Source organism: Palaemon carinicauda, chromosome 8, assembly GCF_036898095.1.
Source record: "Palaemon carinicauda isolate YSFRI2023 chromosome 8, ASM3689809v2, whole genome shotgun sequence".
NCBI lineage: Eukaryota > Metazoa > Arthropoda > Malacostraca > Decapoda > Palaemonidae > Palaemon > Palaemon carinicauda.
Window position 1 is genome coordinate 166,301,715 of NC_090732.1, and position 15,000 is coordinate 166,316,714.

Genomic DNA, 15,000 nt, shown 5'->3' on the forward strand with positions numbered 1-15,000 from the left:
GAGAGAGAGAATGCATACTAGACTAATAACTAAATTGAAAATCAGGGGTTTCTTTTAAAAGTTTTATCGAGAAGGCTGAAATGATTTTAGTATTCTATAATGTTCCAACATTGTATCATCTGAATATCTAGCACACATTTTTTCTATAGAATTTTCTGTTTGGCTGAATCTGACTGAATCTCATACTCCCAAACGATTTGATTATTGTGATCACTTCATAGACGTATATTATTGAAGATTGAAAACCGAAATACAATGTGCATTGTGTTTTGTAAACGAATTCCTGTAGGTAAAAGTGAAATACATTGTGCATTATGTTCACTCTTAAATGCTGTCATAAATTCAATCAAAGGTTTGATTTAATTAATGAGGCTTGACTTTAAAGTCAACACGGCTCAAATGGAGCTTGGATCCTTTCTGGAACAGGTGTCTCCTTTGGAACAGGGGTCTCTTTTGGAGCTGGGAGGCTTGACTTTAATATCACCACGGGTCAAATGGAGCTTGGGTCCTTTCTGCAGCCCAAGTCCATTTAGAAGCCGGGGTCTCTTTTGTAACAAGGGTCTCTTTTGTAACAAGGGTCTCTTTTGAAACACGGGTCTCTTTTGAAACAAGGGTATGTTTTGAAACAAGGGTATGTTTTGAAACAAGGGTATGTTTTAAAACAGGGGTATGTTTTAAAACAGGGGTCTCTTTTAAGACAGGGGTCTCTTTTAAGACAGGGGTCTCTTTTAAGACAGGGGTCTCTTTTAAGACAGGGGTCTCTTTTAAAACAGGGGTCTCTTTTAAAACAGGGGTCTCTTTTAAAACAGGGGTCTCTTTCAAAACAAGGGCCTCATTTGAAACAAGGGTCTTTACCTGTTTAAATAAATTCCTACGTTCAAAAATTTCTAATCTCGGAGTCTTCTGACTAAAATAGTCTAGATTAAAGAAAATCAAACTATAGCACAATAGAATATATACATTGCATTGCTGTTAGTACTGCATTGGAAAAGGAAACTTTAATGTTCAATTTTCTAAGACTAGGAATAAAAAAAAATACCTTCCTGACACCAGCACTGTAGTTGAATAACAATACTATACATGTTCGTCTTTTTCAGTCATGAAAATCAAATTAATATCATGAAGGAAATATGTGCTTTATTTAATTATTATTATTATTATTATTATTATTATTATTATTATTATTATTTGCTAAGCTACAACCTTAGTTCAAAAAGCAGGTTCCTATAAGCCCAAGGGCTCCAAGAGGGAAAGATAGCCCAGTGAGGAAAGGAAGTAAGGAAATAGAACAGTGTGCCCGAGTATACCCTCAAGCAAGAGAACTCTAACCCAAGACAGAGGAAGTCTATGGTACAGAGACTATGGTACTATCCAAGACTTGAGGACAATGGTTTGATTTTGGAGTATCCTCCTCCTAGAAGAGCTGCTTACAATAGCTAAAGAGTCCTTTCTACCCTTACAGACAAGAATTATGTAGAATTGGGTTTATATAGAAATATTTGAATGAATATTAGAAACAGCTACTGTTTTCTGAAAGTTGTTCCCATAATCTGTTTCAAATGATATCGGAACTAGAAAGTTGTTCAGACCTAGACCTTAACCTTTGGTCTTAACATGTATTAATTGGCGTGAATTTTCATGCACTCAAATATGAACAAAGTTTAAAGTCCCTTAGATAACACTATCCAAACTTATGGCTGTTTACGTGAATTGGAAATTTTGCTTGACCGTAACCTTTACCTAAAATTTAATCATTTCCAGCTTCTTACATAACGGTTAATCCCTGCAAGTTTCATTACTCTACAGTTAAAATTGTAGCCAGGAAGCTGTTCATAAACAAACACACACACAAACACATTAAGAAACGCACAAACAGGGGCGAAAACATAACCTCCTTCCAACTTCGGTGGCAGCGTTAAAAAATGACATTTTTAATATTAAACGGTGAAACGAAGAAAGACCTTTCTAATACATGCCCATACTTGTCATAAAAACTTCACTTGCAACAAAAATAAAAACACTCTGGAATGGGTCACCTCTAACTAAAATTTGTCGCTAGAAAAGTGTGAAAATCTCATATTTTACCTCTAGAATTTAGCCCTTACGGTTATAGTACGAAAGGACCTTTTAATGAACTAACCTAATGCGCTTGCAACAAAAAATTATAACCCCTCTAGAGTGGGTCACCTCTCTGAGACATGAAGCAACGAAAGTGTGGAAATCTCAGTTTTTATATCTGTAATTTAGCACTTAGGGTTACAACGCCAAAAATTACCATATAATGAGCCAACCTAATGTAGAGTCAGAAATAAAGACATTCTCTTTTCATACCCAGAAGTTGCATGTGTCTAATGCCTTATGGGTGATGGATTTGACGCCTGACTCGTTGTTGGCAGAGTAAATTGCAGGGTTGGCTCACTGATGATAGATATGGAAGGAATAAATTGAGCCATACACCGCAGGGTGATAGGGAAAAGGAATAAAAAAATACTTGCCGAGTATGGCACAATTCTATATAATCATATGATTATACAATTATATAATTCTATAACTTTATAATTATACATTAAAATAATTACATAATTATATAACATAATTATATAATTATATAATAACCTAATAACATAATTATAATTATATAATTATATAACATAATTATATAATTGTACAATAACATAATTACATGATTATATAATTATACAATAACATAATTACATAATTGTATAATTAAGTAATAACATAATTACATAATTATATAATTATATAGTTATATAATAACATAATTACATAATTATATAACATTACATAATTATATAGTAATATAATTACATAATTATATAATTATATAATTATATAATAACATAATTACATAATTATATAATTATATAATAACATAATTACATAATTATATGATTATATGATTATATAACAATATAATTACATAAATGTATAACTATATAACTATAATTATATCATATAATTACATTATTATAATTGTAATCATAAAAGAGATTTGAAAAGTTGTATATTATATATTTTTTCTTAACAAGAGAAATACATGCAAATACATTTTAGCACTTTCTCAAAAACGTATTACATTCTATTGATGCAAGTGTAGGTAAAATTATTGAAATTGTAATCATTATCAAAATTATTAATATTATTATTAAACTATATCAAAATAAACTAGATTCATGCTTGTCAGAATTATCTACCCTATATGATAAAGGGCAAGTGTCTGGGTATATATATATATATATATATATATATATATATATATATATATATATATATATATATATATATATATATATATATATATGTATATATATATACATATATATATATATATATATATATAAATATATATATAAATATGTATAAATATGTAAATGTATATATACATATACTATATATAAATATATGTACATGTTTATACATATATGCATATACATATATATACATTTATATGTATATATATATATATATATATATATATATACATTTATATGTATATATATATATATATAATATATATATTACAGATATATTCCTCCTTAGCACGAAGATAACTTGATATATAGTAGTCCTCATAAGGAAAATTAAAGGATTATATATAGAAATGCTCTAAAGTTTCGTCCACCACTGGACCTCTTCTTAGAGCGAAACTGTATAGCATTTCTACATATACTCATGAGTTTTTAATGTTCCTTATGTGGACTAACATACTATATATATATATATATATATATATATATATATATATATATATATATATATATATATATATATGTATGATATATAGTATATATATATATATACACATATACATATATATATATACATATATATACATACATATATATATATATATATACATATATATATATATATATATATACATATACATATATATATAATATACATATATATATATATATATATATATATATATATATATATATATATATATGTACATATATATAATATATAATATATATATACATATATATACATATATACATATATACATATGTATATATATATTTATATCTATCTATATATCTATCTATCTATCTATCTATATATATATATATATATATATATATATATATATATATATATATATAAATTATATATATATATATAGACGTCAAAAGCCACAGTACCGGCAGATGTGGCCCAAACTCAAAACTAAATCCACAAGTTTTTTGTTTTTTTTATTATTACTTTGGAATTTTCTCTCGTTTTATCCCTTTGATATTCTTAAGTTCATATGGTGTACTTTTGAGCAACGCCAAGATATGTGTACATACATAATAATACCGATTTTTCACAAGCGTGTAAGATACACTTGCTTGAGGGTACACTTGGCCACGGTGATCAATCTTATTTCTCTTACCTAAGATGCATCCCAGACCATCCAAGACTGGTAGATGCAAAATACACCGGAAGATGCATTAGCAACTCTCTGGTGGATATACGAGGTGCCTCACACTGAGGGACCTGGGGGAACCCAAACATAAAATAAGGCAAATAAGGAGAGGTAAGGCTCGTGTTTGTTTTGAAGTTTTTTATAGTTTATATATAAAAGATCTAATTTAATGTTGTTACTGTTCTTAAAATATTTCATTTCGATTATTTACTACTGCTCTTGTAGCTTATCTATTTCCTTATTTCCTTTCCTCATTGGGCTATTTTTCCCTGTTGGTGCCCTTGGGCTTAGAGGATCTTGCTTTTCCAACTAGGGTTGTAGCTTGGCTATTTTATCTAATTTCTCTTCTTCTTGTTTTGTTGAAATTTTTATAGTTTATATGGGAAATATCCATTTTGATATTCTCACTGTACTTGAAATATTTTATTTTTCCTTGTTTCCTTTCCTCACTGGGCTATTTTCTCTGTTGGGGCCCTTGGGCTTATAAGATCTTGCTTTTCCTACTAGGGTTGTAGCTTGGCTATTTTTATCTAATTTCTCTTCTTGTTTTGTTAAAGTTTTTATAGTTTATATGGTAAATACCCATTTTGATATTCTCACTGTTCTTGGAATATTTTATTTTTCCTTGTTTCCTTTCCTCACTGGGCTATTTTTCCCTGTTGGGGCCCCTGGCTTATAGCATCCTGCTTTTCCAACTAGGGTTGTAACTTGGCTTTTAATAATAATAATAATAATAATAATAATAATAATAATAATAATAATAATAATAATAAAACGTACAGTCCAATGGCTGAAGAGATTGAATACATTTACATTATCTAGACTAGCCATTAGATTTTCGAGCACTTGAACTGCAATTCGTTTAGTATTTTAATAAGTACCAAATATTTCTTTGTTAATGGCGTTTATTATTATTATTATTATTATTATTATTATTATTATTATTATTATTATTATTATTATTATTATTATTATTATTATTGTTATTGTCATTGTTATTATCATTGTTATTGTTATTACTTGCTAAGCTACAAACCTAGTTGGAAAAGCAGGATGCTATAAGCCCAGGGGCCCCAACAGTGAAAATAGCCCATTGAGGAAAGGAAACAAGGAAAAATAAAATATTTCAAGAACAGTAAGAACATCAAAATAAATATTTCCTATATAAACTATAAAAACTTTAACAAAACAAGAGGAAGAGAAATTAGATAAAATAATGTGCTCGAGTGTACCCTCAAGCAAGAGAACTCTAACCCAAGACAGTGGAAGACCGTGATACAGAGGCTATGGCACTCCTCAAAGTATCTACTTATCAAATGTAACTTTTTGTTTAGAGTAACAACTTGGTCTATGGAATATAATCGTGCTGTTAAGCAGCGAGTGGTTTCAGTTAGTTTTTCATCATATCGTGTCCTGATCGTAATGATAATTATTACTTGCTTTAAATAGCATTGTTTGTTTTGCGAGTGGTAGAAGATAGTGTGCAAAAACGAGAAATACAGTATTGAATAGTATTTCTTAACTTGCATCAATATCCAAAATGAAAATAACACTATAGCATGGGTTTGGCCTTCATTTCGGGAATGGTTTATAAAAAGGTCAGATCCTTCAAGTATACCAACATTTGTATACATTTTTCTTATACATCTGCTACAAACTGGAGAGTTATTGGGTTCTTTAATTGAACAAACAGTACCATAATAGATTCATCTCTAGTTACGGCTCACTTTTCATTTGCCTACACATACACCGAAAATTCTGGCCTACTCTTTACACATGCTTCTCCTCTTTCTGGACTATTCTCTAGACATTCTTCTCTTTCTGGACTATTCTCTAGACATTCTTCTCCTCTTTCTGGACTATTCTTTACACATGCTTCTCCTCCTTTTGGACTATTCTCTAGACATTCTTCTCCTCTTTCTGGACTATTCTTTAGATATTCTTCTCCTCTTTCTGGACTATTCTCTAGACATTCTTCTCCTCTTTCTGGACTATTCTCTAGACATTCTTCCCCTCTTTCTGACCTATTCTTTACACATTCTTCTCCTCTTTCTGGACTATTCTCTAGACATTCTTCCCCTCTTTCTGACCTATTCTTTACACATTCCTCACCTATTTCTGGCCTATTCTTTAGACATTCTTCTCCTCTTTCTGGCCTATTCTTTAAACATTCCTCTCCTCGTTCTGGCATATTCTTTAAACATTCTCCTACTATTTCTGGACTATTCTTTAAACATTCTTCTCCTCTTTCTGGCCTATTCCTTACACATTCTTCTCCTATATCTGGCATATTCTTTACACATTCCTCTCCTCTTTCTGGCCTACTCTTTACACATTTTTCTCCTCCTGACCTATCCTTTACACATTCTTCTCCTATTTCTGGCCTATTCTTTACACAATCTTCTCCTATTTCTGGCATATTCTTTAAACATTCCTCTCCTCTTTCTGGCATATTCTTTAGACATTCTTCTCCTATTTCTGATCTATTCTTTACATATTTTTCTCCTCTTTCTGACCTATTCTTTACAAATTCTTCTCCTATTTCTGCCCTATTCTTTACACGTTCCTCTCCTCTTTCTGGCATATTCTTTAGACATTCTTCTCCTATTACTGGCCTATTCTTAACACATTCTCCTCCTCTTTCTGGCCTATTCTTTAAACATTCTTCTCCTTTTTCTGGCATATTCTTTAGACCTTCTTCTCCTATTTCTGACCTATTCTTTACACATTTTTCTCCTCTTTCTGGCCTATTCTTTACTTATTCTTCTCCTCTTTCTGGCCTATTCTTTACACATTCCTCTCCTCTTTTTGGCATATTCTTTAGACCTTCTTCTCCTATTTCTGACCTATTCTTTACACATTTTTCTCCTCTTTCTGTCCTATTCTTTACTTATTCTTCTCCTATTTCTGGCCAATTCCTTACACATTCTTCTCCTATTTCTGGCCTCTTCTTTACACATTCTTCTCCTATTTCTGGCCTATTCTTTACACATTCTTCTCCTATTTCTGGCCTATTCTTTATACATTCTTCTCCTACTTCTGGCCTATTCTTTACACATTCCTCTCCTCTTTCTGGCATATACTTTACACATTCTTCTCCTCTTTCTGACCTATTCTTTACACATTCTTCCCCTCTTTCTGATCTATTCTTTACACATTCTTCTCCTCTTTCTGACCTATTCTTTACACATTCTTCCCCTCTTTCTGATCTATTCTTTACATATTCTTCTCCTCTTTCTGACCTATTCTTTACACATTCCTCTCCTCTTTCCGGCATATTATTTACCTTTCTTCTTCTTTTTCTGGACTATTCCTTAGACATTCTTCTCCTATTTCTGGCCTATTCTTTAAACATTCTTCTCCTTTTTCTGGACTATTCTTTAGACATTCTTCTATTTCTGGCCTATTCTTTACACATTCTTCTCCTCTTTCTGACCTATTCTTTACACATTCTTCTCCTATTTCTGGCCTCTTCTTTACACATTCTTCTCCTCTTTCTGACCTATTCTTTACACATTCTTCTCCTATTTCTGGCCTCTTCTTTACACATTCTTCTCCTTTTTCTGGCCTATTCCTTACACATTCTTCTCCTCTTTCTGGCATATTCTTTAAACATTCTCCTCTTTCTGGCATATTCTTTACATATTCTTCTCCTATTTCTGGCCTATTCTTTACACATTCTTCTCCTTTTTCTGACCTATTCTTTATACATTTTTCTCCTCTTTCTGGCATATTCTTTCCACTTCTTCTTCTCTTTCTGGCATATTTTTTACACATTCTTCTCCTCTTTCTGGCCTATTCTTTACACATTCTTCTCCTATTTCTGCCCTATTCTTTACACGTTCCTCTCCTCTTTCTGGCATATTCTTTAGACATTCTTCTCCTATTTCTGGCCTATTCTTAACACATTCTCCTCCTCTTTCTGGCCTATTCTTTAAACATTCTTCTCCTTTTTCTGGCATATTCTTTAGACCTTCTTCTCCTATTTCTGACCTATTCTTTACACATTTTTCTCCTCTTTCTGGCCTATTCTTTACTTATTCTTCTCCTCTTTCTGGCCTATTCATTACACATTCCTCTCCTCTTTCTGGCATATTCTTTAGACCTTCTTCTCCTATTTCTGACCTATTCTTTACACATTTTTCTCCTCTTTCTGGCCTATTCTTTACTTATTCTTCTCCTATTTCTGGCCAATTCCTTACACATTCTTCTCCTATATCTGGCCTATTCTTTACACATTCCTCTCCTCTTTCTGGCCTATTCTTTAAACATTCTCCTCCTATTTCTGGCCTATTCTTTAAACATTCTTCTCCTCTTTCTGGCCTATTCTTTACACATTCTCCTCCTCTTTCTGGACTATTCTTTACACATTTTTCTCCTCTTTCTGGCCTATTCTTTACACATTTTTCTCCTCTTTCTGGCCTATTCTTTACACATTTTTCTCGTCTTTCTGGCCTATTCTTTACACATTTTTCTCGTCTTTCTGGCCTATTCTTTAAACATTTTTCTCCTCTTTCTGGCCTATTCTTTAAACATTTTTCTCCTCTTTCTGGCCTATTCTTTAAACATTCTTCTCCTCTTTCTGGACTATTCTTTACACATTTTCTCCTCTTTCTGGCCTATTCTTTACACATTTTTCTCCTCTTTCTGGCCTATTCTTTACACATTTTTCTCGTCTCTCTGGCCTATTCTTTAAACATTTTTCTCCTCTTTCTGGCCTATTCTTTACAAATTTTTCTCCTATTTCTGGCCTATTCCTTACACATTCTTCTCCTATATCTGGCCTATTCTTTACACATCCTCTCCTCTTTCTGACCTATTCTTTACACATTCCTCTCCTTTTTCTGGCATATTCTTTAGACATTCTTCTCCTCTTTCTGACCTATGCCTTACACATTTTTCTCCTCTTTCTGGACCATTCTTTACAATTTACACATTCTCCTCTTCTCTCATACACCTGACAACACTAGATTACATGACAGTTCCAAGATGACGGAAAATTTCTTCTGCACGCAAGGGCTTTTAACTACTGCATATTTATTGTTCAGTGGTTTTGACCATCATTTCGAAAGTGTTCTATAATAAGGACAGAGTTGTGTTCATATAAAACAAACCACAATGACAACACGAAATCTTTAACTACGTTCTAAATTCAATATTTGTATGACGAATATCATATATACATTTAGTAATATATATATGTGCGAAAAAAGTGTATATGCTTTTACTTATGATCTTCAACACGTTAGATAGCTACACACGGACACGCCCACACTCACGCACACAGAATCAACCCATCACACCCCCTCCCCCTTTTCAAACTACTACACGCTTACATTTAGCCGTCATTTTTGACGGATCGCTTACACTGGCTAATGACCATAACACCAGTGAAGTTTTTTTTTTTTTTTTTTTTTTTTAAATAGAATGTAGAGAGCATAGTTCAGAATCTCAGCTTCTTAACAGTATTTGATATCTGCCAATTATTGGCAGATATGAACTTAATCACTAGAATTTGTTAGATTATTCTTATTGTGATAAGAATTAATCAAATTATAAATGTGGCAGGACAGGATTAGAAATGAAACCATAAGAGAGATTACTCGAGTGCCATATGTGGATGAGATCATGATGAGGGGTAGATGGAGATGGTTTGGGCATGCTCTTCGCACTCCCCAAGAGAGATTACTTCACCAAACGTTCAACTGGGCTCCATAAGGCACTAGAAGAGTTGGAAGACCCACGCCTACATGGCTGAGCACTATGAAGAGCGAAGTAGGAGATGATGAATGGAGAAGTATTGAATTAAAAGGTCAATATAGAGAAGACTGGTGAAATCTAACCGAGGCCCTTTGCGTCAATAGGCATAGGAGATGATGATGATGATGAGAAAAATGTGATGTTAAGGCGTGTTTTGGTCTTTTTTTTTTATCTATTTTTGTCTTTTAAGATTATATCTTTATTTTCGTCTTTTGAAATTATATCTCCATTTTCGTCTCTTAAGATTATATATCCATTTTCGTCTTTTATGATTATATCTATTTTTCGCCTTTTAAGATTATATCTCCATTTTTGCTTTTAAGATTATATGTCCATTTTCGTCTCTTAAGGTTATATCTCCATTTTCGTCTTTTATGATTATATCTATTTTCGTCTTTTAAGATTATATCTCTATTTTTGTCTTTTAAGATTATATGTCCATTCACGTCTTTTAAGATTAAATCTCCATTTTCGTCTTTTAAGATTATATGTTCATTCACGTCTTTTAAGATTATATCTCCATTTTCGTCTTTCAAGATTATATATCCATTTTCGTCTATTAAAATTATATCTCTGTTTTCATCCTGTATGATTATATCTATTTTCGTCTCTTAAAATTATATCTCCATTTACGTCTTTTAAGAATATATGTCCATTCACGACTTTTAGATTATATCTCCATTTACGTCTTTTAAGATTATATCTCCATTTTCGTCTTTTAGGATTACATCTCCATTTTCGTCTTTTGAGATTATATCTCCATTTACGTCTTTTTAGGATTATATCTCTACCCGGACCTATGAACTACATTTTACATAATAGGAGACAGAACAGGTTCCCAAGTCCTAAGTTTCTAACTTGGCTCTCGAAGGCTGCAAAAATTATCAAGTTACAAATGACACATGTTATTTTATCCCTAAGAATCTGAGGGCGTTTTACGATGTTATTTTTATCTGTGATTTTATCCGTGATTTTATCTGGTCTGTTGCAAATGATGTGATAAAGACAATGGCAACCCCTTTTTATGAGCAAAAAGTATTTGTGTAACTTATTTGATGAAGACAATGGGGTCCTTTTTTTATGAGATCCTTTTTTTATAAGTTAAAAGATAAATGGAACTTCATGCTTATTAAACGTGACTTGGCAGATCTACCAAATAAAAAGAAATATACATACATACATATATGTACATACATACATACATACATACATACATACATGAATACATAATATATATATATATGTATATATATATATATATATATATATATATATATATATGTATATCTATCTATCTATCTATCTATATATATATATATATATATATATATATATATATATATATATATATATAAATGGAAGCGTTTTCCTTCCAGTGTTTTCTAAATTATTATTATTATTATTATTATTATTATTATTATTATTATTATTATTATCATTATTATTATCATTATTATTAGCTAAGCTACAACCCTAGCTAGAAAAACATGATCCTATAAGCCCAAGGGCTCCTTCAGGGAAAATAGCCCAGTGAGGAAAGGAAACAAGGAAATGAATATTCTACAAGAGATGTAATAGCAATCAAAATAAAATATTTTTAGATAATTAACGACACTAAATTAGATCTATCATATATAAACTATAAAAACTCCCTTAAAACAAGAGGAGCTTATATTAAGATCAAAGTCCCTGACTGGTGAACGCCAGACTGGGGTTCAATTCCCGCTCAAACTCGTTAGTTTCTTTGGTCGTTGCAACTTCACCATCCTTGTAAGCTAAAGATGAGGGGTTTTGGGAAGCCTATAGGTCTATCTGTTGAGTCATCAGCAGCCATTGCCTGTTTCTCCTTGGTCCTAGCTTGTATGGAGAGGGGGCTTGGGCGCTGATCATATGTATATATGGTCTCCAGTGCATTGTCCTGCTCGATAGGGCAATGTCACTGTCCCTTGCCTCTGCCATTCGCTGATCATATGTATATATGGTCAGTCTCTAGTGCATTGTCCTGCTTGATAGGGCAATGTCACTGTCCCTTGCCTCTGCCATTCGCTGATCATATGTATATACGGTCAGTCTCTAGTGCATTGTCCAGCTCGATAGGGTAATGTCACTGGCCCTTGCCTCTGCCATTCATGAGCAGCCTTTAAATGTTTAAACCACATGTGGAAACTCTACCAAAAAAAAAGATGAAGAAAGGAATTGCGTTTTTCATCTGATACTTTCAAGAAAGATCACTGTCCCCTGTCTGCCATTCATGAGCAGCCTTTAAATGTTTAAACCACTTTTGGAAACTACCAAAAAAGATAAAGATAAAGAAAGGAATTGCGTTTTCCATCAGATACTTTCAAGAAGGATACCCCAGATGTGACTAGAAAGTTGAAAAAAAGAAAATTAGCGCATCAGTAATCGAACAACGTAACCGGTCCTCCCCTTTCTCCTTGTAAGGACTCTCCAGGAGGGGTGTTCGTTCAGCAGGGTTAAAATTTGAGCATGGGGTCCTTACCTTAAATCCTGCTGTTTTTTACCCGAGAGTTCTCTTGCTTGAGGGTACACTCGGTCATACTATTCTATCCTATTTCTCTTCCTCTTGTTTTGTTAAAGTTTTCTTATAGTTTATATAGGAGATATTTATTTTGATGTTACTCGAGATATTTTGTTTTTCCTTGTTTCCTTTCCTCATTCGGCTATTTTCCTTGTTGGAGCCCATGGGCTTATAGCATTCTGCTTTTCCAACTAGCATTGTAGCTTAGCAAGTAATAGCAATTACCTTAAAACTTTTCCAATTTCCTTAAACTTGAAACCTGTAAAACCGAAATTACCTGACAAATATCATTACCTTAAAAATTACCTTGAAACCATGCAAATTACCTCAAACTAAGGTAATTACCTTAAAGGTTTAAACACTGGTTCGTTGCGTAACGATGGAGTTCCAGTTCCAGGAAATATCCACCCGTTTATTCGAAAAAGCCTGGAAGGGAGGGGGAGATGAGTAAGTGGAGAGTTACAAATATCGCCCTTGTGTCCCTTTGCCATAAGGATCCATAGAAACTCTCATTCCACTAATTGGTTCAGGATCATCACGTATGCTGGTCGTGTGCAAATTTAGGGGAGTCGCCTGTAGCCTTGAGTGATGTTGTATAACTGGGAGAGAAGAGGATTCGTATCGATATTTACGTAATTGGTCGTTTACCGATATTGTTTTTCTGATTGCTGTTGCTGTGGGTTTTGGGAGAAAACTTCCTGTCCTTATTGCAAAGTCACATTCTGTGTGAAGTTTGATTATTACACTTTATTATAATTTTCATCAATATTTTCTAAATAACATTGTTCGAGTTACTTTTTAAATTTTTAATGGCCACTCATGAATGGCAGAGGTGAGGGACAGTGACATTGCCCTAGCAAGCAGGATAATGCCTTAGAGACTGACCATATATGTATATGAATGGCAGAGGCAAGGGACAGTGACATTGCCCTAGCAATCAGGACAATGCCTTAGAGACTGACCATATATGTATATGAATGGCAGAGGCAAGGGACAGTGGTATTGCCCTAGCAAGCAGGACAATGCCTTAGAGACTGACCATATATGTATCTGAATGGCAGAGGCAAGGGACAGTGACACTGCCCTAGCAAGCAGGACAGTGCCCTAGAGACTGACCATATATACACATGATTAGCACCCAAGGCCCCTCTCCACACAAGCTAGGACCAAGGAGGGTCAGGCAATGACTGTTGATGACTCAGCAGATATTTCCATAGGCTCCCCAAAACCCGCATCCTTAGCTCACAAGGATGGTGATGTTGCAGCGACCAGAGGAACTAACGAGTCTGAGCGGGACTTGAACCCCAGTCTAGGTTCACCAATCAGGGACGTTATCAGCCACCACAACGCTGCTATGGAATTGGTGTAAGAGCTTAAATTTCTTATTAAAAAAAGCATTTTCTATGAATATTAATTGGTATTACATATACGATTTTGTAACTAACGTACCAATGCCTTTAAAATTATGACAAATTTCAAAATTATAATCTTACCTCTATTATTATATCTAAGTGACAGCAGAGATCTATGTATTCCATACATACACGAAGACAGAGAGAAAGACAGAGGCAGATGGACATAAATCTCACAGAAAAATGGAGCTGCGTCTCTATTATTTGCTTGTCTCTTATCAGGTGCTCCGATGTTTCGACAAATTCTAAAGTCTCTTAAAAATACAGGGTGTTAAAAAATCTCTCCCCATTAAGTATTTCGAACGATGATCGCGAAGAGACTTTTAGAACACCCTGTATTTGTAGCGCTCGAGGAAGCCATATTTTATTCTTAACGACAGGGGCCAATATACCAACACATGCTCTTGTATCTGAACACAATTCTGGGCACGTAGATTAGTCTGGTCTAGTTGAACCTGTCCTTCTACACTGGAAGATTGCGTGAAATTGTTAATAACAATTCTATCAAGTCTGTATAAGCTATACTTAGAGGTTGTAAATAGAATAAACGTCTTGTATATAAATTGAGACGTTAGGAGTATACCTAAAGGGTGTCAATAGAATATACTTAGAGGTTGTAAATAGAATAAACGTCTTGTGCGGAAATTGAGACATTAGGAGTATACCTAAAGGCTATAATTAGAATATACTTAGAGGTTGTAAATAGAATAAACGTCTTGTATATAAATTGAGACGTTAGGAATATACCTAAAGGGTGTCAATGAAATATACTTAGAGGTTGTAAATAGAATAAACGTCTTGTGCGGAAATTGAGATATTAGGAGTATACCTAAAGGCTATAATTAGAATATACT

At 33.1% G+C, this 15,000-nt stretch overlaps 1 protein-coding gene across 1 annotated transcript; it reads right to left on the reverse strand.

The window, feature by feature from the left end:
• Positions 1 to 480: 480 nt before the first annotated feature.
• Positions 481 to 7,118, reverse strand: LOC137645546 (paralemmin-3-like). Its single transcript, XM_068378349.1, has 2 exons — positions 6,210 to 7,118; positions 481 to 855 (listed from the first exon to the last, which is right to left on the reverse strand). Exons 1-2 carry the CDS (start codon positions 7,116 to 7,118, stop codon positions 481 to 483), a joined length of 1,284 nt encoding a protein of 427 aa, XP_068234450.1.
• Positions 7,119 to 15,000: the final 7,882 nt, after the last annotated feature.

Excerpts from the sequence above, each read along its gene's own strand:
- LOC137645546 (XM_068378349.1), bottom strand. The coding sequence starts at position 7,118 with ATGCCAGAAAAAGGAGAAGAATGTTTAAAGAATAGGCCAGAAAGAGGA. Across the intron at positions 856-6,209 it reads CAGAAAGAGGAGAAGCATGT|GTAAAGACCCTTGTTTCAAA; the intron begins GTAAAGAGTAGG and ends TTATTTAAACAG.